Source organism: Diabrotica virgifera, chromosome 1, assembly GCF_917563875.1.
Source record: "Diabrotica virgifera virgifera chromosome 1, PGI_DIABVI_V3a".
In the NCBI taxonomy this organism is placed as follows: Eukaryota; Metazoa; Arthropoda; class Insecta; order Coleoptera; family Chrysomelidae; genus Diabrotica; species Diabrotica virgifera.
In genome coordinates this window covers 78552222-78579826 of record NC_065443.1, presented here as the reverse complement: position 1 = coordinate 78579826, position 27605 = coordinate 78552222, and the positions used below count along the sequence as shown (strand labels likewise).

At 33.1% G+C, this 27605-nt stretch overlaps 2 protein-coding genes across 8 annotated transcripts in view; one reads left to right on the top strand and one right to left on the bottom strand.

Moving 5' to 3' along the window:
* Nucleotides 1-11946, top strand: part of LOC114349389 (uncharacterized) — a 107529-nt gene extending 95583 nt beyond the window's left edge. For all 7 annotated transcript variants that reach the window (XM_028299742.2, XM_028299743.2, XM_028299745.2 and 4 more), the window contains 2 exons: nucleotides 3375-3566; nucleotides 8386-11946. In XM_028299742.2, the coding sequence (XP_028155543.2) occupies nucleotides 3375-3566; nucleotides 8386-8859 (666 nt within the window). In that variant the 3' untranslated portion in view covers nucleotides 8860-11946. The remainder of the gene's footprint in view (nucleotides 1-3374; nucleotides 3567-8385) is intronic.
* A 15124-nt stretch (nucleotides 11947-27070) lies between these two features.
* Nucleotides 27071-27605, bottom strand: part of LOC114349391 (uncharacterized) — a 34743-nt gene continuing 34208 nt past the window's right edge. Inside the window, exon 4 of the mRNA XM_028299747.2 lies at nucleotides 27071-27282. Coding sequence (XP_028155548.2) covers nucleotides 27124-27282 — 159 coding nt within the window. The 3' untranslated portion in view covers nucleotides 27071-27123. The remainder of the gene's footprint in view (nucleotides 27283-27605) is intronic.

Here is a 27605-nt window from a genome sequence, read left to right as displayed (position 1 = left end):
TAATTTAATTAAAAAAATGACAAAAAATAATTCTAAATATTGCAAAATTATTTTGCAAGAACATGTGAATTAAAAAGGGGGGCTAACTTCGTCCCTAATTGTCCTAGGACAATTGTTTTTCTTTCTAAATATGTATAAAAATTCAGTCTTTCTAAATATGAAAAAATAATTTTTCTACGGGTAACGGTTTAAAAGTTATTCTAATTGTTTATAAGTAAGCAAAAAATCGACATGTTTTTGATGCGACAAAAATAATTTTACACTGATTAAAATTACTTTTTGTCATTTTTTTAAATTAAGTTAATAGTATAAATGTTCTTCTTTCATAAACTGTCCGAAGTATTATTGTAGCCTTATAATTTTCTGACTTATAGTGTTGCAAAAAAAATGAATTTGGGATAAACAAATTAAATAAGTTTTAAACTATTTGACCAATTGCTTTGAAATTTAAAATATAATTTAAGCACAAGGAGTCTCAGCATTCCGTGTAATAAGAAGGTTGTAACTTAATTTTTACATAGGTTATGAACATTTATAAAATCTCAAAATGTTTGACTTATTTTGCAATTTTCTAAGTCAGCGGTTCTCAATCTTTTTGAGTCATGTACCATCTAAAGTTTCTTTTATTATATTTCTATATTTTTAGATTGTATAATCAAGACTTACTACGTACTACTATTTTAAGTTTTTGTGTGTTTTGTGTACCACCGCAAATAATGATATGTACCACCAGTGGTACATGTACCACAGATTGAGAACCGCTGTTCTAAGTAACAAATAAGGATAGACATATTCAGAAATATAGCTAACGCCATATTGAAGTTTTTTATATGATTTATATGAACTTCTCGGTCTGAACCGTCGGTCTTGACGGTCCAGTTGGCTGGGGCTCAGTCTATCGACAAGTTTAGTGGATTTGCGATTTGCGGTCGCTGGTTCGAGCCTCAGCTAGGTCATGAAATTTATAAAAGGCCAACGCCGTAGTATAAAACTCAATAGAGTCTACGGCTTGGTCCGGATAAACTGGCGTCGGATCGGCCTATGGAGGAGCAGTACGGCAAGGGATAAGGGCTTGCGGCTTGGTGATACTCCTCCATAGATCCCTACCGAAGGGCGTTGACGCCTAAGAACGGTGTATACATATATGAACTTCTTATTCTCAAATTTGTTTAGAATGCTTCACTTTTTAGTAATAGACAAAAAAGCGAAAATTTACCGTTTTTTGATCTTCATTTGTTTATAACTATGTATATCATCAAGCTACAGGAAACATATAGGTTATTAATATAGATGTCCATACTACTCAAAAAATTTGGTTTTGGCCTGGAGGGGGATGTGTCACGAGAAAAATCTTATTTCTCTGGACTATTTGATGGAAAATAAAATTATAGTTTTATTTTGGAATATTTTTCCATAGTATTTCCTTTTGAAGTAAATCGCGCGACAGAAGAGGATCCTCAAACTGCAAAATTGATCAAATAATTTGATTATAATGTATGTTATATGGAAGCTAATGTGCCTATACTATTTTAAATACAAAAACCGAAGTAATTCGCACTCCAGAGCCTGAAACATCTTTAATACACTCTTACATCAATGGTTGCGTTCGGACGACCACAGCCGCTGGACAGCTAAGTAAGAGATAGCTGTCAGACGTCACCGCTGGAAGTCAGCTGCTGAGAGATTTACTAAGCTTTCCCTATCACCGCTGGATACAACCACTCAGCCGATTTGTGCTGACAGTCAGCCGCTGTGGTCGTCCGAACGCACCCATTCTTTCGATCCTTAACATTGCGTTTTTACTGAAGCTACTCAGACCTCGTCTTCTGATGAATAGTCTGTAACGATATATAGTTTCATAGTTTCTGGACGACCAAGGTTGCTTTATTTGTTTATTCCTGGTCTACATTTGTCTCTTAAAAAGCAAGGGAATTGATGGTCACTCCCGAAAGAAACCTGTATACCAAAAGAAGACTACAAGACGCTACCTTGATCGAAACTTACGAAGTTGTAACTGGTAACTGGTCATGCTCACCACACATAATCGCCCAAAAAGTGTGAGATGTCCATCCACTACTTTAGAGGAAGATTTCTGCACTAGACTTGTAAGTTCGAATTAAAAAGTTGTAATTAAAACTTCAGACCGTTAAATTGAATTGGCTGTTTTTGTATTAATTAACTTAATTAACTTATTAAACACAATATTCAAATTAACAACCAAAGTGATAACAAACAAATTGAATGAAGTTATAACATTAGCAGAAGAACAACAAGGTTTTAGGTCGGGAGAGAAGATCATGCACTGACGCTATGCAACAAACCGCCATATTTATGTTTCGTCGACCTTAAAAAAGCATTTGACAGGGTCAAATTAAAGGACGTCGTCCATTTGTTATACTCAAGAGAGGTACCTCTAGGAATAATTAAAACGATCGAAAACATCTACCAGAACAACAAAAAAGTAAAAGTAGAAGATGAACTAACTGACCCAATTGAAGCCGACAATTGAGTCCTTTTTTGTTCAACCTGATCATGGATGAAATAATAAAAAAAGTAAGAACCAAAAAAGGATACCAAATGGGAGAAAAACAACTTAAAATAATCTGCTATGCGGACGATAAAATACTAATATGTCAAAGTGAAGATGATTTACAACGTATGCTGCACCAATTTAACATAACCGCCAGAAAACATGTTAATTTCCTCAAAAAAAACAAAATGCATGGTTATAACAGCAAATCCAATAAGATGTAAATTGGAGCTGGAGGGTCAGATAATAGAACAAGTATCTAGGCATCACACTATCTAGCTACGGAAGGCTCGAAACAGAAGTGGAAGATCAAGTGAATAGAGCAAACAGAGCCGCAGGTTTGCTGAATGACACAATATGGAGAAATAAACATATCTGGAAAGAAATGAAAAGCAGAATTTACAAAATAGTCATCAGACCAATAATGACATACTCGGCAGAAACACGACCCGACACGGAGAGGACAAAAATATTGCTCTAAACAGCGGAGATGAAAACATTCCGAAAAATCGATGGTAAGACTCTATGGGACAGAGCTAGAAGTACAGATATACGACGGAGATGCAAGGTGGACAACATTAATAATTGGGTAAGAAACAGAAGAATAGAATGGAATGACCACATAAGCCGAATGACAAGAAATAGAGTAGTAAGGACAGTGAGAGACTGTTCCCCAATAGAAAGACGATCAGTGTGAAGACCACGAAAACGATGGAACGACAACTTACTAGAGCCACATTGAAAAAACAGACAGGGTCATGTCTATACAAAAAGAAGAACAAGAAGAAGAAGTTTTTTTATTAATTTGCATATACATATTATTAATATCTCTTTTATGTTTTAGGTTTATAAACAACTTATAGAAGAAGTCAAGGAATTCTTTAACGATTATGGTATAACTCAAGTAACAATCCAACCCGAATTCTTTAAGAAGAATGCCAGTATGGATAGCTTGAATTCGAAATATGCTCCCAACTGTTTAGTAGCATGTCTTGAAGACGGATGCAAAGATAATCACTGTTGTCCAAGTTACAAAGTAAGTGATAATATTTACTGACATTTCTGAAGTAACACGTATTAACGAAGGTAACACATTATATCAGTTTCTTACCATACTTGTTGAAATTTTAACAATGAGATAGAATTGTGAATAAATGGTATTCATTCAAATATATTGCCCCATTCTTATTTCTTGAAATTACAAAATCAAATTATACATCGTATTAACAGTCTGTTTGGTATAAATAGATGGTAATAACCAATAAGGCTTTTACATATAACAAAATGCCAATCTGATTTACCATGAGAAGAAACCAATGAAGCAAATCTTAATTCCAAGTTGTTATGAAAGCAACTGAAATTACTTCCTACCTTATTCTTTAAGATATTCCAACCTATCATACTGATTCATCGCTGAAATCTTTCATGGGAGGTAGACTGCTGACTATTTATCAAATTTTTTTCGACGGCATTCCTCTTACGCCTTCCAACTGGTTTCCTCTCTAGCGCAATTTTTGTTGTCTCTCTTCTTCCTCTCTGGTGACTCTCAAAATTAGATTCAGCTAAACAATTATTCTTAAGAAGTAAAATGTTCACAAATTTAGATACCTAATCTTACTAGCCAAATTTGCTATAATAAGGTAATGTAGATCAGGGTTTAATATATAAATCTGATTTAGCCATACGGCTCACACTCCCTCAAAGGGGAAAATTCACCCATCCCAGATACCTGCGGTATCAAAAGGATTGAGCTGTGCTGGGGCTCTTTCCGTGTTATCGAGCCATTATGTGACTTGGTACGTCGGTGTTTCTGCCAAAAATTTTCGTACACATCTTGTCTAGACGTCGCAAGTAGCACAGCTTTCTGCATGGTCTTTAGAAATATTATTAAGACCCAGCTGTAGTAAGTTAAGAGTACGCACCCCTTCCCATTCCCTTCTAGAGTCCCTTTCAAATCTGTTAATGTATCCAATGCCAGCTGTAGGTTTCTTACGGCTACATCCTGGTTCTTGTATTATGCCGCTATTGCAATGTGATCTGTATAATGGCTAAGCAGGGTTTCAAGTATTCTTGGAACGTGTTATATGTACATACAGAGTCGGTATTTTCTTATCGATGGTATGCGCCTTTATGGGCAACAAAGAGACATGTATTTATTATACATTTAAAACGGGTTAGATGTGGGGCGGCCGAATGTGGCGGAACTAGGAAAGGTCACCAAAAAATTTCGGGTCGTAGGTAATGGCTTTGTCAGACAGTGTTGCCAAAGTTGGAAATTATCAAAAGAAAATATTAAAATAGAAAAAATAATATATTTAACTTTTTGTAAACAGATATAATAAACAAATTATTTAAAAGAAAAAAACTTAAGTAAAAAAATATTGTTTTCGCCAATTTTAAAAAATGTGAAAACGTTGAATTATATTTCAACGTTTATTTTTTTATTATTTTTTTTTCTTTTAAATAATTTGGTTAGTACCTACACTATTTGTTAACAAAAATTAATATAATATGTTTTCTACTTTAATTATGCAAGTTTTTCTGTCCCAGAGACTTTGTAAATACAACTTTTCCGTCATAAGATCACACAGAAGGACAAATGAGGTGTAGGAGTGAAAGCTCTTAACCCAAGGATGTTATTAAAGTAAGAAACTTGATCGCACTTCCGGTTTGAGCGTTAAAATTGGAAGTACTATTTTAAAGTCGCCGAAATAGTACAAGCGACATATTATTCGACGCGCCGTAGCAAGATGCTTCCGGTATTATTCAAGTCGGTCCATCCTACAAAAAAATAAAATGACAAATGATGTGTCGAATGAGAGCTTATAACCCAAAGATGGCATTAAAAGTAAGAAATTTGACCTCGGACTTCCGTTTATAGAGTTACAACCGGGAGTACGGTTTTAATGACGCCGAATTAATACAAGCAATGTATTATTTAACACGCTTTAGCAAGACGAAAACAAATGTATTGTACTATTTCGGTGATTTTAAAACAGTACTTCCGGTTGCAACTGATACCATCTTTGGGTTATAAGATCTAATTTGATACCTTGTCCGGTTGCAACTGATACCATCTTTGGGTTATAAGGTCTAATTTGATACCTTGTCTTCGTATTGCTAAAGCGCATCGAATAATATGTCGCTTGTACTATTTCGGCGGCTTTAAATCACTACTTCCAGTTTCAACTCTGCAACCGGAAGTGTGAAGTCCAATTTCTCACCTTTAATACCATCCTTAATTCGACACCTCATACTTACTACGTGGCGTTACAACCCTTCGTGGGTTTTAGCCCACTCGACACCATGCCTTCACTCTTCTCTGTCTTAGACAATCTCTGTCCAGTTCTCCACGCCCGTAGCTTTCAGGTCTCCTGCTATATTATCTCGCTACCGGAGTTGAGTGTTTTAATAACGTAGGAGTTATATTCGATAGACAGACGGACGGACAGACTTGCACAAAGCCGGAAAAATATAATGGTTTTCGTCTTGCTAAAGCGCGTCCAATAATAAGTCGTTTATAATATTTATTGGGCGACTTTAAAATAGTACTTCAAGTTTCAACTCTAAAACTGGAAGTGCAAGGTCAAATTTCTCACCTTAATAAGATCGTTGGGTAATGAGCTTTCATTCGACAGCTCATTTGTCCTGTCTTATCTAATGACGGAAAATTTGTGTTTACAAAGTCTCTGAGAGAGACAGACATGTGTAATTATCCATCAAAGTAGAAAAAAAAAATAATACAGTGATGAGCGCGCTAATAACCGGCAAAATAACGCAAAAGAAGGAAAACTTAATACGTTGTGAAATAAAAAGAGATGAAACTAGTAGATGTGTAAAATTATCGATAGGAACCTATAAGTTTACATTACATCAGGTACCTACATAGTTTCCCTCCTTTACACGTCTGTGACAGAAAACATTTAGAATTTTATAAAATTCTCCTGTCACGGTTAGATTTGTTATACTCCTCAGATATGTCTAAAGGTGCGAAACTATGTAATGTTATGTAAATTTATAGGTTCCTATCGATAATTTTACATCTCTATCAGTTTCATCTCTTTTTATTTCACAACGTATTATGCTTTCCATCTTTTGCGTTATTTTGCCGGTTCTTAATAGCGGTTCTTACTGTACCTATATTATTTTTTGTGAACAAATAAGTACATCTACTAAGCAAATTATTTAAAAGAAAAATATAAGTAAAACATAAACGTTGAATTATAATTCAACGTTTTCACATTTTTTTAAAATGGGTGAAAACAATATTTTGTTATTTTTAAATAATTTGTTTATTATATCTGTTTACAAAAAGTTAACTATATTATTTTTTCTACTTTAATATCTTCTTTTGATAATTTCCAAATTCGGCAACGCTGTCTGACAAAGCCATACCTACAAGGCGACATTTTTTGGTGACCCTTTCTACTTCGGCCGCCCAATATCTTCTAACCCGTTTTAAATGTATAATAAATGCATGTCTCTTTGTTGCTCTTATTAAATGCGCATACCATCGATAAGAAAATACCGACTCTCTATATATGCTATACAGTAGAGTTGACAAGATCAGGAGTGTCTGATGCAGTAGAGCGAATAGCAACACTGAAATGTAACTGGGCAGGTCACGTGGCTCGAATGACAGATAACAGATGGACAAAGCGGATACTGGAATGAAGACCAAGAAATTATGCCTACCGAAGCAGAGGTCGTCCACCAACACGTTGAACTGTTGATGTAAAACGTTATCAAAGGAATTGGATGCAAGAGGCACCATATCGAAACAGATGGAAAATTATATGAGGCAGATCTATGTCCAGCAGTGGACAAGCGAAGATTTAATTATGAGAGTTGACAAGACCGCCCCCTGTGGTACTCCGACTCCCAGGCCTCCGCGTTCAAACCTAACTTGTCTCGGATTTTTCCTTGCTTGAGTATTATTATTACGTCAGCTTCCTTTTATCGGTGTGGGAAGAGCCTGTATCTTAGTATTACATTTGTGATGTTGGTTATGTATACAATAGCTTTCCTTGGGAGATACTTCAGAACCATGTTTGTTATTTCGTCTAACGTGAAATTCACACTGGGATTGCAGTACGGTTAAGATAGGAATGCGCATTCAGTGTTGCCACAGTTCCTGTGCGACGGTCTTGAGAGAGCAATTAACAGCTGGTGAAGACCGACAACCCTGTGCGTTTATTACCCATTAGAAATGTATTGCCCTATCTTAGCCGTACTGCATTCTCGCTGTGAATTTCTCATTAGTCCAGGTACTTTTTTGCGAGATTTTTCTGATTAACTCGCTTATGTCTCTTGGTGACGTAGAAGTGTGAGGGAATTTTGATAGTACCAATAAATTATATTTCTTACAATTTTCTTTTCAAAAACTTATTTTTATATTTTTTATCATACACGTCTTCATCCAACCACACATTAGTCTTTATACACAATATACTATTGGATTAAGGATGGTGTTATAGATAATTATCTTCGATATGTTCACATTTTTGGAGCGAAACATATGAGTTATGGGTAATTATGCTTGGCTGGTGCTCATTTACATTGTTTGAATTTCTGCTTTTTCTGTTCTCTCTGTACTTCATTCGATATTCTAGCTCTTCACTGCTGCATAAATAATCTCATCAGCATAGACGTTAAGTTATAGGTACTGATTTTGTCTGAGTATGTTATCAGCAGACTGATAACATACTCAAGAGCCAGACTCTCAGTAGTGTCGGGATCAGCTAATCAACTTGTTTTGACTATTTAAGAATTTTGAAGTTCTATAGGATATTTTATAAATGGATTCTTTTATTGAATTTAAACCAAATCTTAACACAATTATATTTTTATTTTAGGACAAGAGTATTACAAAGTCACATTCAAAAGAAGTAATACCTGGTAACACAACACCTGACTTAAAATCCGTCAAAATTTTAAACGACGAGCTGGCCCACCTTCATAACGGCAGTGTTAGTAACATTAATTTAAATCTTCCAGCTGAGAACAAACAATCGACTCCAGTCCATAATTGTGATTCTAATGTGACCTCAATACCACAACTTCCAACAGAACAGAAACAGCAAGACACTACAACCTCCTCCGAAGATTCACTGAGCGCGTCAAAGAACGAATCAATATCAGAAAGTGAGAATAAAGTGACGAGTACAACGAGCATACCTTTAGAAATAGCAAATGAAGACACTGGTGATAATTCAACCAAAGATAGTAATAGTAAAATAATTTGTAATGACGTAACTTCTAAAGAAGAAGAAACAGGTGCAAATAGCGAAGTAAAGGAAGTAATAACTGACTTAAATACAGTTGACTAAGATGAATTCTAATATTAGACGTAATATGTTTGTTTAAACATTTATGTTTTTATATATCTAAAGTTGCAAAGTTTTAAGAGCAGTAAGAGGAGAATACCAACAAACAAATAAAAATTTAATCTTAAAGAATAAATTAATTTATAATTGAATTTACTTAGGCTGTAGTCTCCAATAAATGCCGTAGGTTACGTACAGCGTCAAGCCAGACGTTGCATACAGCCTTTGTCAGTCACCGGCAACTTCACGTAGTCAATACAAAACATAGGCCATGATTATTAATAAAGACCGTAGGTCGCGTCCAGAGTCAGCTGCGGTCGCCAACAAATGCCGTAGGTTGGGTACAGCGTTTATCGATCGCCGGCAACAACATTCCGATCGTTTTCGTTACCAGTTAAGTGCGATATTTCAACTTTTGATAAGCAATTCCTCTTGCTCTTTTTTACTACTTGTTTTACTCATTTCGCTAGGTTAAAACCTTTTTTTGACTGAGGTGGAACGCTCTTAGCTGACTAGGGAAGATGGGAAGATGTCCCTAGTACTGTTGGACTCGGACAGGAGAGGAGAACACGCCAGGACACACAGACCAGAGTATGGTCCATGCGTCCCGCGTGCCCCCCATAACCAGCCGCGAACCAACTAAAACCACCCCCTCTTCCGACACGGAATATCCCTGAAAGTGTTCAGCGGATGAACGAACATGGGGATATTCCGCGCAGTCTAAAAAAGATGTCTGAAGATATCTTACGTGTTAAAAAATCCTTTTATGCTTGCCTAGAAGCGGCAGGCACATAGCAGGAAGTCTGTATCTGAAGATTGAATAATTGTACCCAAAGCACCTGCCTAAAATAGTTTGTGGAATAGGTCCTGGCTCAAAAGTTACACCCGAGTAGCGGAGAAACTTAGCTAGAAGTGTTATGATCGTATCTATGGTCCTGGATCAGGGATTACTCTCAAGGGGGAGAAAAATTTTCTTTAGAAAAGACAATTAAGTTGTGGGAAATCTGTATTGGACCACCATAATAATTTTTTTTGTTGTTATATATTTTTTTTATATATTTTTACATTTTTATATTATGCCCTTTTGTAATGGTCTGGAGTGACCCACCTCAATCATTTTGCTCCAGCATTTTCATTAGAGACTTACGCTTCATTATTTTTGTTATAATATCAATAATGGTTTCGAAGTTGCTCTTACTGCTAGTCTATATTCGCAGAAAATTGTCAGGTCCAATGTCTCCTAGCCTATTTCTCAGGGTACCCTGCTCACGGGCGAAAACATTGCATCTAAAGATACAATGTTCTGCATCCTCCCTCACGTGGCAGGTTTGACACGTGTCATCGTTTGATTTCCCGATTGTGAAAGTGAATGATCTGAAGGACCCATGTCCTGTTATAAATTGTGTAAAATAATAATTGACACGCTTGAACTTGCAGTCGTACCACGTCCCAACATCTGGGATCAGTCTCTTAGTCCACTGGGCTTTCGTGTTCTCTGCCTCCCATTCCCTTTGCCAATCTTCTATGATCCGCTCGCGTGCGGTCGACCTCACTTCCGGTACCTGATCATTGCCGTTTTCGTATAATAATTGGCGTTCCTTGGCTAATAGATAGGGGCCGCGCCCGCTATCATCTGCAGGGCCTTGGTAGAAGTAGTTTTATATGCACTATGTAGTGACTTTCAACAGAGGTTTAAACCTGTACCAGCCGTACGTTGCAATGGCCGAAAATAACTAAAGACGCTGCTTCCAACATTTGAAGTCGTTCATAGTAGATAGACACTGCGTTCAGCATCTAATAGATACCGTATCCATTATTTACTGTATATAGCCTATCGGGGGGCGCGCCTGCTATCACCTGCAGGGCCTTGGTAGAAGTAATTTTATATGCACTATGTAGTGACTTTCAACAGAGGTTTAAACCTGTACCAGCCGTACGTTGCAATGCTCGAAAATAACTAAAGACGCTGCTTCCAACATTTGAAGTCGTTCATAGTAGATAGACACTGCGTTCAGCATCCAATAGATACCGTATCCATTATTTACTGTATATAGCCTACATACGCAATCTACTGCGTGGCAGTGTAGGCAGCGTACGGCGTTTATTGGTGATAACCGTATGTGAAGCCGTGTATAGCAGTTTGATGCTACGTTCGGAGTACGATAATAGACCGCAACTATTATTTATTGTATTAAGCGTACAGACGGGACCTACGGCGTGACTCTGTATGCAAGCTACGGCATTTATTGGAGACCACATTCTTAGCTTTAAGTAGTCAGCTCAAAAGCTCAATGGGCTGGCGAAATCACTTTGTTGTGAGTAGTTTAGTTTGGGACACATGATTAGAGGGGTCTGCCCCAAAATCCCGACAACCAAAATCCCGAAAGCCAGAATCCCGACAGGCCAAAATCCCGACACGCCAGAATCCCGACAGGTTTGATAAGTTCCTTTTTAACATAAATTACATTTATTTCTGGTTTTTTGTTTATGGCCATCTGTTTTTTATTTTTTATTACTAAACAAAAGTATTTACCATTTAATATGAACTAATTTTCTACATAAAATTTCTAACGTGGGTATATGAATTAAATTATTTTTTTTTGCCAATATATAGTCCAATAATATATGTATAATCAAATCCTGAATTCAAGTTTACTTTCATATAATAGATATTATCATGTCACTTACAACCTTCCATTTCAGTAAGTATAGCTTTTATATTATAAAATGAACTGTTTAATGATTTTTTATTTTAAAATACATAATAATTAGTACCCGTACTCATTAGTAAGTAATTCATTTTTCAATTTCAATACTACAATATAATTTGGTATTGCATTTGAAAAGGAAACAATAAATATTCAAAATGTACGGGATTTTTGCTTATGCGGGGATTGTTACATGTCGGGATTTTGGCCTGTCGGGATTCTGGCGTGTCGGGATTCTGGCGTGTCGGGATTTTGGCTGTCGGGATTTTGGTTGTCGGGATTTTGGGCGCCACCGGATTAGAGCTACACCTCAGACAATTTTTGAATATAATAAAGTAACCTTAATAACACACGAACTTCCAGTGAGTATTCATAGGACGTCCTTCATGGACTTTGACGACGTTTCTTAGACGTCGTTTTTAACACTAAGAACATACTTTAAACGTCTCAGTTTGGTCCAAATGTCGTGGTGCCAAACGTCCAACAAACTTCCCATACAAACTTAATATGGTCGTTCGATGTCCACCACACGTTCTAAAAGGACGAGTGCTTAGGAGACGTTTGGGACATTCCTTGGAAGTCTATTTTAGCGCTGAGATTTTCAATTGGACGTTCAATGTCATCGTACAAAGTCCTCATACTTCATCCTGTTCCTTCTTCTTCTTGCAGTACCGTCTTCTATCGGAGGTTGGCTGCCATCACAGCAATCTTAACTTTGTTGGCTGCAGCTCTGAACAATTGTATTGAACTTGACCCGTACCTCTCCCTTAAATTTCGCAACCAGGAAATCATCCTACGTTCCACATTTCTCTTTCCCGAGATTTCTCCTTGGATTATGAGCCTTAGCAGGGAGTACTTTTCCCGTCTCATTATGTGGCCAAGATATTCCAGTTTTCTCGTTTGTATGGTTTTTATGACTTTGCATTCCTTCCTCATCTTCAGCAAAACATCTTGATTTGTTACTCTCTCTGTCCATGGTATTTTACACATTCTTCTGTAGCACCACATCTCGAATCCCTCAATGTTTTTGATGTTTATATTTTTTAGTGCCCAAGCTTCCATGCCGTACATCAGAACGGAGAAAACATAGCACCTTAACATATGTTTTTGATGTTTATATTTTTTAGTGTCCAAGCTTATATGCCGTACATCAGAACGGAGAAGACATAGCACCTTAACATTCTGGTTCTCAATTTCAGATTTATGTTTCGGCAGCATTGGAACTTTTTCATTTTGATTAATGATTTTCTCGCTATTTCTATTCGCCTCTTAATTTTTTTTATCTGGTTGTTAGTGTCAGTGAACCAAACCCCTAAATATTTGTAGGACGTAACTCTTTTAACTTGCTTATTATTTATGGTTAAATTCACATTGGTGTATAGCTTCTTTGTTACAATCATAAATTTAGTCTTTTTGATGTTTAGTTTTGATTAGTTTTATACCATACTTGTTGGTATGAGTGTTTATGTTTTCCATCAAATACTGTAAATTTGCTAGGTTATCTGTTACTATTAGCGTGTCATCAGCGTATCACTATTGTTTATTAATTCTCCGTTAATGTTCATAGCAATGTTTTGCTCTAGGAGCGCTTCCTGACATATTGTCTCGCTATATATATATATATATATATATATATATATATATATATATATATATTTGTACAAATATTATCGACCGTACTGTGTTAAATAGTAATGTTTCAATAACGGCAATTCGGTCAGTTGAAAGAAAACTCTATTTGTTTTAAGTCTCAATATTTCGTCACTATTTGGTGACTTCTTCAGGAGAAAACTGCAAATTTATTAATATTAGACATGGACAAACTTAAATATTTCGATACTTACAACTATAAGAGTAAATAATAAAAAAATTAAAACAAATAGAGTTTTCTTTCAACTGACCGAATTGCCGTTATTGAAACATTACTATATATATATATATATATATATATATATATATATATATATATTACTATATATATATATATATATATATATTTGTACAAAAAATATATATATATATATATATATATATATATATATATATATATATATATATATATATATATATATATATATATATATATATATTGAATAGTAGTGGAGGAAGCACATAACCCTGACGCACACCTCGAAGAATATAAATTGACTATGATAATTGTCAAAAACAAAAAGGCTAACGCACCAGTTTAAAATTCCAATATATAAATCTGAGGCTTATGGCTCCTCTACACATCGGCAGACGCTTCCGCGGACGACATCTGCGGATACATCCGCAAATTTGTAGATGGGGTAATTTGATCGTTTGTTGCCTCTCCACATATCTGACCTCTGACCTCTACGACGCATTAGTTTTCGCAGTGAATTCAAAGTAGATATTGCGTCTCCCGAGAATTAACACAGACTGAATGATTTACATATGTGTGGTCAGCTCGTGATGATACACGGCAGATGTGTCTGCCTATGTATATAGGGGGGATTAGACTGGAATACGCTGGTGTCTGATCGGCCCATGGGGAAGCAATACGGCCCCATATTTGGTAATATGTCCAATATCGGATGTACAGCTGGTTCCTAAAAATGTACAGCTGGCTCCTGGTACAGCTTGATCATTTTGAGCAGTGTATTTGATTGGTTTAGACATTATATTATATTTATTATGACAGACAAATAATAAAATAAACGAACGAACCACTGATTAAATAAATATGTTAATTCATAAATTGTAATAATTATTAAGGTCTAAATTTTGATATTATCTTGAATTCTTGCAGTTTTCGCATCTTTAAAAGGATTCTCTTCTAATCTCTCCAAAAGCGTACGATCTTCATGAGCGGTAGATATTTTTGGTCTTGTTCTTTCCATGTTTCTTGTTCTCTCCATCTTTTATTAATATTAAAAACTGTTGTTCTGCTAATTTCTAATTTCGTTACAATTCTTGCGTTTAGTTCTTTTGCTAGCATGTTTTTGAGGTTGAACAGAATAAGTTATCTGACAAATTTTAAGATTTTGCAGTGACAGCTGACAAATTTTAAGATTTGGCAGTGACAGTGACAGTATGTAAATAGTAAGTATTTATTCTTCAAAATACACTGCTCAATTTTCTACAAAATACGCTTTAAGAGTCGTATCAGTTTTTTTAGGAACCAACTGTACATAAATCTTCCGTATTTCGTCCAGTCAAAGTACATTTGAGTATGGAAGTCCGAAAAAGGTCCATATTTATCCCACTCGAAGTACGTCCATCGTCATACTCACGTCTCAATGACTTATATTTACAGTCCATGGCTGTTATAGGACTAGTCCTTTTTTTATACCTCCAGTAGATAGATATCGTGTGTTATTAGGGAAACTCCAAAGTGCATATTAGAATTGGAATTCGCCAGTAAATTGAGTTGGCCGACGTTTGAGTTGATGATGACAGATTAGGTCTCATCACTTGGTGACGCTTATTCATTGATACTTGTCATCAGAAGGAGCAAATACCCTAGATAAACCACACCATGCATACATATCTTCCAGTATGGTGTGTAAAACGCTTCAAAGAGTGTGCTGTTATTATAACCAAGTTGTGTGCATGTTGTGTGGCGGTTAACTTGGCCTCGACCTTGTAGGCAAATAGCCATGCTTTTAGTTGATATTTGTACCCTCAAGGTGATAATATCAAATTCTGATTGTTTTGTGTGTTATGTATTATATGTTTATGTATTGTATGTTTATCTATTGTGTGTTGTATATGTATTATGTACAATTGTAAAACCATTGCTATTTGCATAAGACATAACCGTCAAACAACTACTTATTGGTTATAATAACAGGTCACTAATTTTGCTGTATGTTTTAAATCACTATATACAGTGATGAGCACGCTAATAACCGGCAAAATAGCTCAAAAGATGGAAAACATAATACATTGCGAAACAAAAAGAGATGAAACTGGTGAAGGTGGAAATTATCGTTATAAACGTTTTAATTAACATTATATTACATAGTTTCCCACCTTTAGACGTCTGTGACAGAAGTATTTTATAAAATTCTACTGCCACAGTGACAGTTTTCATACACCTCTGATACGTCTAAAGGTGGGAAACTATGTAATGTAATGTTATTTTAGACGTTTATAACGATAATTTCCACCTCCACTAGTTCCATCTCTTTTTGTTACGCAGTGTATTATGTTTTCCATCTTTTGAGCTATTTTGCCGGTTATTAGCGCGCTCATCACTGTATATTTATAGTACTGATAGCAGTTTAAACAAATTTGTACGAAGCAATGTTTCTTAAAGAAGTACCTACTTTAATGAGAAGCATTTTTTAAATAAGTCAATTAAATTTTGTTTTACTACCCTGTTTTTTCTTCTCTTTTTGAATAAGGCTGTGCTAACGTTCATATCAATTATGTTTCTGTATATTTTAACTGTGATTTTTATATTAAAAATAAAATAAACTATGTGTACAATACATAAAAGGATTTCTGTAAATATAATTTTAACTATCTGAGTTTTACTTTTTAATGCGAGAGAACACCTAATTTTCCATTGCCATAAAATGATAAAGATAGGACTAAGATAGGAATATACAAGGAGTATATTTTAGGTGAAAAATAGAGAAAATAGCAAATTCAGTGCAGTCGAACAAACCCTGAAGGTCTACGGGGAATTCGTATGGATATTTAAGAAGACCTCCAAGAGATACATTGGCAGAGGCTGCAGACAATACATACCTACCTGGAGTCACATATGAAACAGAAGCCTTTATTTCTGAATACAAAAGCTCGTTTAAAAAAGATCCTTTTATTTAAAAGATAATAGATTGCAGAAGCATTACAAGAAATATAATAGACTTTAAGTGCTATGCTTGCTGCTATGGTACAAATATACTCAACCAAACTTATATGGAATCACTATGTATTTGAAACCTGCAGCTTTTGGAAGCTACAGGTGTAAGTATTTTAGTTGAAACGATGAGAAGAAGAGTTGCCGTGCCCAAGGACTATACACCAGGAGAAAGTTACGGGATCCCGAGTTAACCAGGCAGCACAAAGTTGATCACGTAAATTGGTGTCTTCCAGTAGCGTACTGATAGATCAGCGGGCCCTGGTTCCAGTAGGGATGCGGGCCCCCGCCCAAAACATTAAATATAAATCATCATAAAATCATTATATCATAAATTATATCATAAAATATATCATAAAAACTCAAGCTAATTTATAATACACTTACTCACGGTTTTTGCTGTAAATTTTAAAGAACTGTTCGGATTGAGATGAAATTTGGCATACACATAGCTAACACGTCAAACAAAAAAAAAAGTGATACCTATTGTACCGATATGCGCTTCTGGGGTGTTTCACCCATTCTCGGTTGAAAAACATACGTTCAAGATAAGTCCGGAATTGGATAAACTGACTAATTCTAAGCAACTTTTAAGTTCTATAGAGTTTTTCACTAAGTCAATACTTTTCGAGTTATTTGTGAGTGAATATGTTCATTTTTCAAAAAAAAACACCTTTTGAGACGGTTTCTCGCCAATACCTCAAAAAGTAAGTATGTTATCGAAAAACATATGCTTATTAAATATAGCTTATAAAAAAGTAAAAAATATGGTGTACATACGAAGTCTTTAAACCCAGTAGGTCATGAAATGTAGGTTCTTATTCGTCAAATTCCAAATCGAATATTTCAACGTGAAATAACAACATTATTTTGATCGAAATTTATTTACTTTTGATGTTAGAAACTTAAAAAAACAATAGACTATTAAAACAGTAAATTAATATTAATCTTATTGTTTTTCATACTGACATGACTGATCACGATGACTTTACGCCAGCCGTTTTTATAAATAATAAAAACTAAAAAATGTTCTACATCCAAATCTCCAGTCATAATTAAAAACCATAATATCGGAAAACTAACAGAGCTTTTAAAAAAATTAAATTTATAAAACTGTAGCAAGGATGATGATCAAATATAACGAAAATAACCTACTAGTTAGTCATTAAAAAGCATAGCTGGAAGGCACCTTAAGAAGATTTTAATTTTGATGGAAAAATTTTCCAAATTAAAAAATAACTTCGGCATATTCTTTAACAATAATAATTTATACAGTTAAACATTTTTTTAAGCAGATCTTTCAAAAACTCTAAACTTATTCAGATTTGTTCACGGATTTCTCCCATTAGTGCAGTTACTGAAGGTGGATATGAGCTATTACCTCCGATTTCGTTGAACCTCCATCGATTTGCAGAAAAATTGGTGAGTGGTTAGAGGATGTCTCAAAGAACAAAGGTGACATGGTGCCAACTTGCGCTTTTACCCTGGGGGTGGAGGCCAGCCCTTCTCGGGGGTGAAAATTATTTTATTAAGAATAACGCCATAATTCGATAGACGGACAAATTATAAGCAAAATTTATTATTTAAAGTTATTAAAATAAACCAAAACTTTTTAAGTTATTATAGATCAAAGATTTTAATTTTTCGTTAGAAAAATGCATGCTTTTAATTGATTTTGGACAAATAACTCAAAAACTATAAGTTTTTACAAAAAAGTTATAATTACCAAAATTTAACCTAATAAAAAATGAAATAAACTTCTTTCTAGAAAAACCTTCTAATGTTAACCAAAAGTGAGTTATAGGTAATTGAATGTATATTTTTTTCGGCGAGTACTCAAGTCTAAATATTCAAGCTAAAATAACGGGAAAATTATTCATTTTATGACATAAACTTATTAAACATTTGTCAAAGTATGTATCTACTTAGAAATATATATCAAATGAGTCCCCGAACGAGTCGATAGCATTAAAATTTATGCTCCAAGAATTGTTCAAAATTTATCTTTTAAAAATGTTTCCAAAAATCTTATTGTGTTTTTTAAATAACTCCGTTAATTTTTACGATATCAGAATCACCTAAAGCCTAAACACCATTTGAAAGTTAATTTCAAGGGCTATTAAGCTACGTTGAATTTAATATTTTAAACCCCTTACTTTTTTAAAAATAAAAGGTAAAATGGACCCTGTTACATGGTTCTCGCATAGCAAAATTTGAAATTTAAACGTTTCTAAGTTAATTTTTACCCTACAGGAGGTAAAATATTTTCTACAAAAAAAACTCATTTGGTGATATACCGTTTTTTTACGTATATTGAGTATTTTTGGAGTTATTATCAAAAGAAAATGAAAATTACGGTAATTTTAAAAACACTGATTTTTTAAGTCATCTTTTTTCAAAAATATGCATTCTAAACCGGTCAAAATTGTTGAAATGCTTACTTATGCTAATATAAAGAAATTTCTTGTAACGATTACAATAAATTATATTTTTTGTGGAAATGGCATATGTTTTACTTTTCACTTTTTCCTAAAAAATTCAAAAGGGTTCTCTTATTTTAGATAGATATTCTATAGTGCTTTGACAAGTGTTTAGCAGATATACTTAGATATTTAAGCTTGAATACTTAGATTTGAGTACTCGTCGAAAGAAATATATATTATTCTTTTAGTGAGTAGTGTATTCAATTTTTTAATATCTTCAATTTTGGTAATAATTACTTTTTTGCAAAAGATTATAGTTATTGAGTTATTCGTGAAAAATAGCTAAAAACATGCATTTTTTTGCGAAAAAATAAAATCTTTGATCTTTAATAACTCAAAAAGTATTGATTTATGTTAATAACTTTATATAACTAATTTTGCTTAGAATTTGTCCTTCTATCGGCTTATGGTATTATTTTTAATAAAATAATTTTCACCCCGAGATGGGATGGCATCCACCCCCAGGTTAAAAGCGCAAGTTGGCATCATGTCACCTTTGTTCCTCGAGGTATCATCTAACTACTCACCAATTTTCATGAACATTGATGAAGGTTCAACGAAATCGGAGGTGAAAATAGACGGAGAGCTAGAGCCGAAAAATCATCGTCATAAGTAATATGGAGTTTTTCATGTGAAATATGTCCATTGTATATTGACAATTATGACCTCTTTCAGGCTGACACCTCAGTGGATACAGGCAGTAGCAATAAGGGATGAATGGGGAAGTTAGTGGAGTCATTAAAGGTTTTCACCTCCTATTTTGTTAAACCTCCATCGATTTGAATTAAAATTGGTGACTAGTTAGAGCATACCTCAAGAAACAAAACTGATTTGGTGTCAACTTGCACTTTTACCCTGGGGATGGCTACCATCCCTTCTCGGGGAGTGAAAACCATTTTATCAAAAATAACGCCACAAATCGATAGAGGGACAAATTTTAAGCAAAATTTGCTATATCAAGTTATAAAAATAAATCAATACTTTTTGAGTTATTAAATATCAAATATTTGAATTTTTCGTGAAACAAATACATGGTGTAAAGTGGTTTTTCATAAATAATTCAAAAACTGTAAGTTTTAACAAAATAGTTATGATTACCAAAATTGAAGATAATGAAAAATCGAATAGATTCTGTATACGAATCTATACAAATCTAAGTACGAGTATTCAAGCTTAAATAAAGGGAAAACGATGATGCATTTTATAAAATATACATACTTATTAAATACTTGTCAAAGTATTCAAGAATACCCATCAAGTAAGCTTCAGATGAAGTTGATAACATCAAAGCTAAGCAAGTGATGATGAAAATAAGAGAACTTTTACGATTTTTTTAGGAAAAAGTGAAAATTAAAACATACGCTATTTATATATTTATTTTGAGATTAGTTAACAGAATAATTTTAAGGAATTTCGGGAATGAAGTTAGGATTATAATTAAAATATTAAATTTTAATTTTAATTTTTAATAATATTTAATTTTTCTTTTGCAGTTTTCAATGTTTTTTCACTAATTAATTTTACAGCAGTATCTGTATCAAGTGTACAATTTATTTTAAGCACACAAGTGTATTATATTGCCATGTTGAAAACAGTTATATTTTTTGGAGTATAATATAATATATTATTATATTCAATACAAATGCCGACTCCGAAATGACAGTAGCAAGTACCTATACAATAGCGTTTACTTAAGAGCACATACATGAAGTTACAAGTTAAGGATGATAAACAGAACATATTAATTAATTGTATAATAATAAAATATAATTTAGATATGTAATTGAATTTTTTCTATCAATATAAATTGAATATGTCCAGAAACTGGGGGTGTCCAATAATTGGTACATTTGACATATTCGAATACATTTTTGCTAAATTTTACATAAAATGTCTTAAAACAATTTAAAAAACTTATATAAATAATATAATAATTAAGCTCCAAATTTTTGGAGCCTAAACTTTGAAAAATGTTTGTAGCATAATGTTTAATGGTATCAACTGCTCAGAGAACTCATTTGATACATATTTCTGAGTACATTGACAAGTGTTTAGTAAATATATTTTATAAAATGTATCGTTTTCCCGTTATTTAAGCTTGAAATACTTAGATTTGAGTACTAGCCGAAAAAAATATACATTCAATCACGTATAACTCACTTTTAATTAATTCTCAAAGGTGTTTCGAATAAGAAATCTATTTTGCTTTTTATTATCTTCAATTTTGATAATTATAACTTTTTTGATAAAACTTATAGTTTTTGAGTTATTTATGAAAAACCGCTTTACGTCATGCATTTTTTTCACGAAAATTCAAATCTTTGATCTTTAATAACTCAAAAAGTATTGATTTATTTTAATAACATGATATAACAAATTTTACTTAAAATTTGTCTTTCTATCGATTTGTCGGGTTATTTTTAATATAATAGTTTTCACCCCAGAGAGGGTGTGGTATCCATCGCCAGAGCAAAAGTGCAAGTAATCACCAAATCAGTTGTGTTTCTTGAGGTATGCTATAACTAGTCAATCATTTTCATGCAAATCGATTGAGGTTTAACAAAATAGGAGGTGAAAACCTTTAATGACTGCACTAACTTTCCCCTTTCATCCCTTATTACTACTTTCTGTATCCACTGAGGTGTCAGCCTGAAAGGGGTCATAATTATCAATATACAATAGACACATTTCACATGCCAAACTCCATATTACTTATGACGATGATTTTTCGGCTCTTAGACTAAAACCTTCAATGACTGCACTACATATGAGATCATTTATGGCTTTTACGTAGATGATAAAATTGTTGTTAAACTGAATAGATAAGACTTAAAAATTTTAATTTTGGTTTCAAGAATAATCTTTAAATCACAGTAAATGAAAAACCTGAATATTATGTGGCTGTATTAATCGATCAGTCTGATGTATTGATTTTGTTAGTCATAAAAACAACATCAAGATACCTAAAAACTATTAAATCACTAATATTCTTTTAATTTTATTATCAAGGATTCCAAAAACTAAGAAACGTAATGCGATTATCAGGAAGCACTCTAAAAAATTATATATCTGTTTTGAAAGATACGGCAGTGCAAGCAGATATAAAATAAAACAAAACAATTTTTAATTAAACTTGGATTTATGATTTATAGATAGATCTTAGTGAAACTAATATTCCGAGGAAGAACCATAGGGTTCCAAGCGATATTTTGTATAAAATCAGACCCGTATGTATATGCTCAGACCCGTCGATTAGTATTTCAAATTGTCCTCTTTGACATACAATAATAATGTATACAGGGTGTCCCAATTTAGAGATATGACGTCATCGTTATTTTTTTAAATGGCAACACTGTCATTTTGACAGCTATTTTGATAGGGTGTGTAAAGTTACACATAACTGCTAAATATAAAATTTTTATTTTCAGCCATTTACAAGATAATAAAAAATAACAAAGTTATGTCTGTAATTTGGAATAAATTCAATAATTCAAATATTAATTGTTTTTTTTTTGAAAAATGCTCAGACCCGTCGATTAGTATTTCAAATTGTCATTTTTGACATAAAATAATAATGTATACAGGGTGTCCCAATTTAGAGATATGACGTAATCATTGATTTTCCTTAATGACAACACTTTCATTTTGATAGCTATTTTGATAGGGTGTGTAAAGTTATACATAACTGCAAAATTTCAAATTTTTATTCCCTACCATTTACAAGATAATAAAAAATAACAAAGTTATGAAAAACAAGTAATCAAATAATAATTGAATTATTTAATTATTTCAATTAAGCAAAGGCTCATAATGTTACCCTTAATTATTGTCAAATAGTCAATGGCAACATTATGAGCATTTGCTTAATTGAAATAATTAAATTCAGTCTTTATTCGATTACTTGTTTTTCATAACTTTGTTATTTTTTATTATCTTGTAAATGGTAGGAAATAAAAATTTGAAATTTTGCAAATATGTATAACTTTACACACCCTATCAAAATAGCTATCAAAATGACAGTGTTGCTATTAAAAAAAACAACGATGACGTCATATCTCTAAATTGGGACACCCGGTATACATTACTATTGTATGTCAAAAATGACAATTTGAAATACTAATCGACGGGTGTGAGCATTTTTTTAAAATACAATTAGTATTTGAATTATTGAATTTATTCCAAATTACAGACATAGCTTTGTTATTTTTTATTATCTTGTAAATGGTAGAGAATAAAAATTTGATATTTTGCAGTTATGTATAGCTTTACACACCCTATCAACGTAGCTATCAAAATGACAGTGTTGCCATTTAAAAAAATCAACGATGACGTCATATCTCTAAATTGGTAAACCCTGTATACATTATTATTGTATGTCAAAAAGAACAATTTGAAATACTAATCGACGGGTCTGAGCATTTTTCAAAAAAAAACATTAGTATTTGAGATATTGAATTTATTCCAAATTACAGACTCTCTCTGTATAAATAAACATATGTATATTTTCTAATTAAAAAATCATCCTTCTTCACGATTACAATGGATAAAGTATTGATAGAGTAAAAGCTAATGTGTGCAATTTTTTCTTTTGTGTTTTAAAATGGAACTATGTAGTTGCAGAATTGCTAACGAAGATAATATCTTGTTAGCCATATTTATTATGGTTAACAATTTACAATTATTTCATTTTGCACCTCTTGGTGACTGATGTGATTTATATAAGCAATACATACAGTAAGTATATTAATATTCTTATTGAAAATTATACAGTTTAAATTTATCGGCAAGCAAATTTTGTTATTAATTACTTCATTATAAAATTTATCCGTGCTTTCACTATTTAACGGACAATCAAGTATAATATTTAGCGGTCAATCAAGTATAATTGTTTCTAGACGGCGCGGTGGTGTAATCAATAATGGTAGGGGAGCAAAGTATATGCTAAATGTGCAGTCACTGGAGCGTTATGGGGACCTATTGGGTTGTGAAGAGTAGGTCCTAAAACCAAAAAAAGTTAAGTAAAGTTTTCCATCTTAGTGGGGACTTTCCATTTTTAATTTAATTTTCCATTTCCAACAATGGTTTTTTTAGATTATAGCGCCATCTATCCATAATTCGAAAAAATGTCTTAAATAAAAGTTACTTATTTTTACGTAAGGACTCCAAATCTGCAATAAAAATGGGGACTCCCATTTAAGATTTTAAAGTAACCCCCCACCCCCTCCTCTGTGGGGTCGTGTTTGGTGCTATTCGATAGATTTTTCAAAAATATTGAATAAGTGTATTTTTGAATTTTTCGATCTGATGTTCATTTCGCAAAATATCGCGGGATTGGTATTTCAAATTTTAAATTTGTGCTTTCACTATTTAACGCACAATCAAGTATAATATTTGGCGGTCAATCAAGTATAATTGTTTCTAGACGGCGGTGTAATCAATAATGGTAGGGAGCAGAGTATGCTAAATGTGCAGTCACTAGAGCGTTATGGGGACCTATTGGGTTGTGAAGAGTAGGTCCTAAAACCAAAAAAAGTTAAATAAAGTTTTCCATCTTAGTGGGGACTTTCCATTTTTAATTTAATTTTCCATTTCCAACAATCGTTTTTTTAGATTATAGCGACATCTATCCATAATTCGAAAAAATCTTAAATGGGGGCTCCCATTTAAGATTTTAAAGTAACTCCCCACCCCACCCCTGTGGGGGTCGTGTTTGGTGCTATTCGATAGATTTTTCAAAAATATTGAATAAGTGTATTTTTCAGTTTTTCGATCTGATGTTCATTTCGCAAAATATCGCGGGATTGGTATTTAAAATTTAAAATTTAAAATTTGCCCCCCCCCCTCCACACCGTGGAAAGTTGTGTTTGGTAACATTCGATAGATTTTTGAAAAATATTGAGCACGTTTTTTTAGTTTTTCGATCTGTCATTCATTTCGCGAAATATTCGCTTTTTTCTTGTGAAACTTTGGGACTCACCCATTTCCTTACGCCGCGCTCAAATCGTCAGATTTTTGAAATATACACTGTTTTGCGTGAACTTAACTTACCTTATCCTAATCTGACGATTTCGAGTTTTTCTAAGGATGGATTTTTTTTTTCGGCCCACCCTTAACGAACTCCCCTGCATTAAGAGCCAATATATGGTAGAGGTACATTTCCAGGGTACAAGGTTTCTTCCCATGTAATAATCTGACGCGCTCGAGTAACTGCAAAAATCCCTGCTTGGGCTCCCCTACCATAATGCAATATGATTTCAAGTACGTGAAATATTTTCAGGTTCGGTCTATAAGGTTCCAAGCGACATTCTACGTCAGAAATACAGTAAAAAGTTTGTTGATTCGGGATGTATACAATAAAAAAAAGATAAATTTAATTATGTAGGTACATTTTTCCATAATGTATAAATATTTTTTTTATTTTAATTTCAAGTTCTGTTTTTAAGCTTAATTTAGAAAACATTGCTTTCTTGTTTTTTTGTTAGATATTATTTTCAATTTAGGAATAAATATTCGCTTTATTTTGAAATTTATTGCTTAATTTCACCAATTGCGCTAACAATATTGTGGAAAATTTAAAATTTTCACCGGATATTAAACTCATAGAATTCAATTTTTTAAATTTTTTCACGTTATATGTAATTAAAAATTAAAACTAGTGGACTAGCATAGTCCATAATCTTTATTTTTATTGGAACACCCTATATATTTTTATGTTTTAGAAGCTACTTAACAACTTTATCCTAAAAAAGCATATTATATAGGGTATATTATGAAAAATACAAGGTGGAATTTTGAAATTAATTATTTATCACACTTTAAATAATGATTTTTTTTAAATTAGCTAAATACAGACATCAGTTTTATAAACTGTCAGTATAATGGGTTTTGTTTTTATGTTATTGGCGGAAATTATACATAATTTTGAAGTTTCACCTTGTAATATTCATAATATACCACATAGTTTGATAAGATCAGGTTGTTGATCAGGAGCTTTTAAAAATATAAAAATATACAGGGTGTTATATTAAAAATAAAGATGATGGATTATGCTGGACTTACGTTAATCACCCTGTAGGATTTAAATTTTTGTTTAAAAAACGCAGAATTTATGAGTCGTCATGTCCCAGTTTTTTTTTTTTTTGTAATTTTCTAAAATAAAAACGCAAACCAATATTATTCCATGTGGTTTTCACACTGTATAATTTGAAAATTTCACCTTGTAATATTCGTATTAGACCCCAGAAGTTAGTTGTGATTAGCTTGTGAAGGAACTTTTAAAAACATAATAATATTCAGGGTGTTCCAATAAAAATAAAGCTTGTGAGCTATGCTATGCTCGCGTGAATCACACAGTACTTTTAAATTCATGTTTAAAAAAAGGCGTTTTTAGAAGTTTTAAAAAAAAGGAAAGAAATAATTTTATTCCATACGTGATAGTCGGAGAGATTGAAGCGGATTTTGTGCGTGATAAGTAATATGGAAAAACTACACGGGGATATGTTAAATTAGTTGTATACATGACTTTCCTCAACGGGCGGAAATCAGTGTGGGGGACGAAGGGGTCAAAATCGCGGTTTTTATTATTTTTTTGTGACGCTCATGATCGAGATTGTGCACCAACATTTGGGGATAAGCGTAGGGCGTAGGCCATGATGTAACTAAGTAAAATCTCCAGGGGCTGAACGCTGCGTGGCCGACAAAGGGGTGGAGATAGGGGTGAATATAAAAAATATAAGGGGTTTTTGTGACGTTCGTGATTGAGATAGTGCACCAAAATTTGGGAATAAGTAGACCATCACATAACTAAGTAAAATCCCCAGAGGCGGAAACCAGAGTGGGGGACAAGAATATTTATAAAGGGTCAAAGTCGCGGTTTTTATTTTTTTTTTGTGACGCTCATGGTCGAGATAGTGCACCAAAATTTGGGAATAAGTAGGTCATGAGGTAACTAAGTAAAATCTAAAGGGGCGGAACGCTGCGTGGCCGACAAAGGGGTGTGACTTTGTGAAGTAATCCATCACAACCAACATGTACTTGCAACCATTTTCACTTTCTGGAAATGTCCAAAGCTTTTTTTAAATCGAGTTCCAACTATCACAAAAACTACAAGAGTAGGTACCGTCAAACTATGGATTCAAAAGGTCTATTTCAACGTTTTGTGACAATTGAAGTGGGATTATTGAAGCGAGTTTACTCTACATAACATTTTTATTTATTAAAGGAATTTACAATACAATATTCTTTACTTCTTTTTACTGATAGTAGCTTGAATGTCAACACAAGATTTTCCTGTGTCATGCTCCACATTCAGTTTTGCTGTAATAGTACCCACTGCCATGCCTAGTTGATTTTTATGTGCTGATATATTAATATTTTTCTTTCCATTGACACAATACTTTTTCTGAAAAAACAAAAAATATTATTTCAAAACAAGCTTTTATAATTTTTTCTACAACCGTGTTAAAAATGCAATTTTTAGCACTCAATAAGAGCGTTAAAATTGCTACTTTAAAGCACTAGTGCTTTAAAAATTTTAAAACACTGCAGTTAAAAGTGATTTGTCAAATTGTGAAACGTCAAAATATTTATATTGCATTTATTAACATTAATATTAATAGTACAACTTGCGCAATTTGAAAAAGGTGGTTTAAAAGGTTTTTTAAAATTTAATTTAAACTGTATTCTTGCATTTTTAACACGTTTGTAGAAAAAAACGAAAAAAAC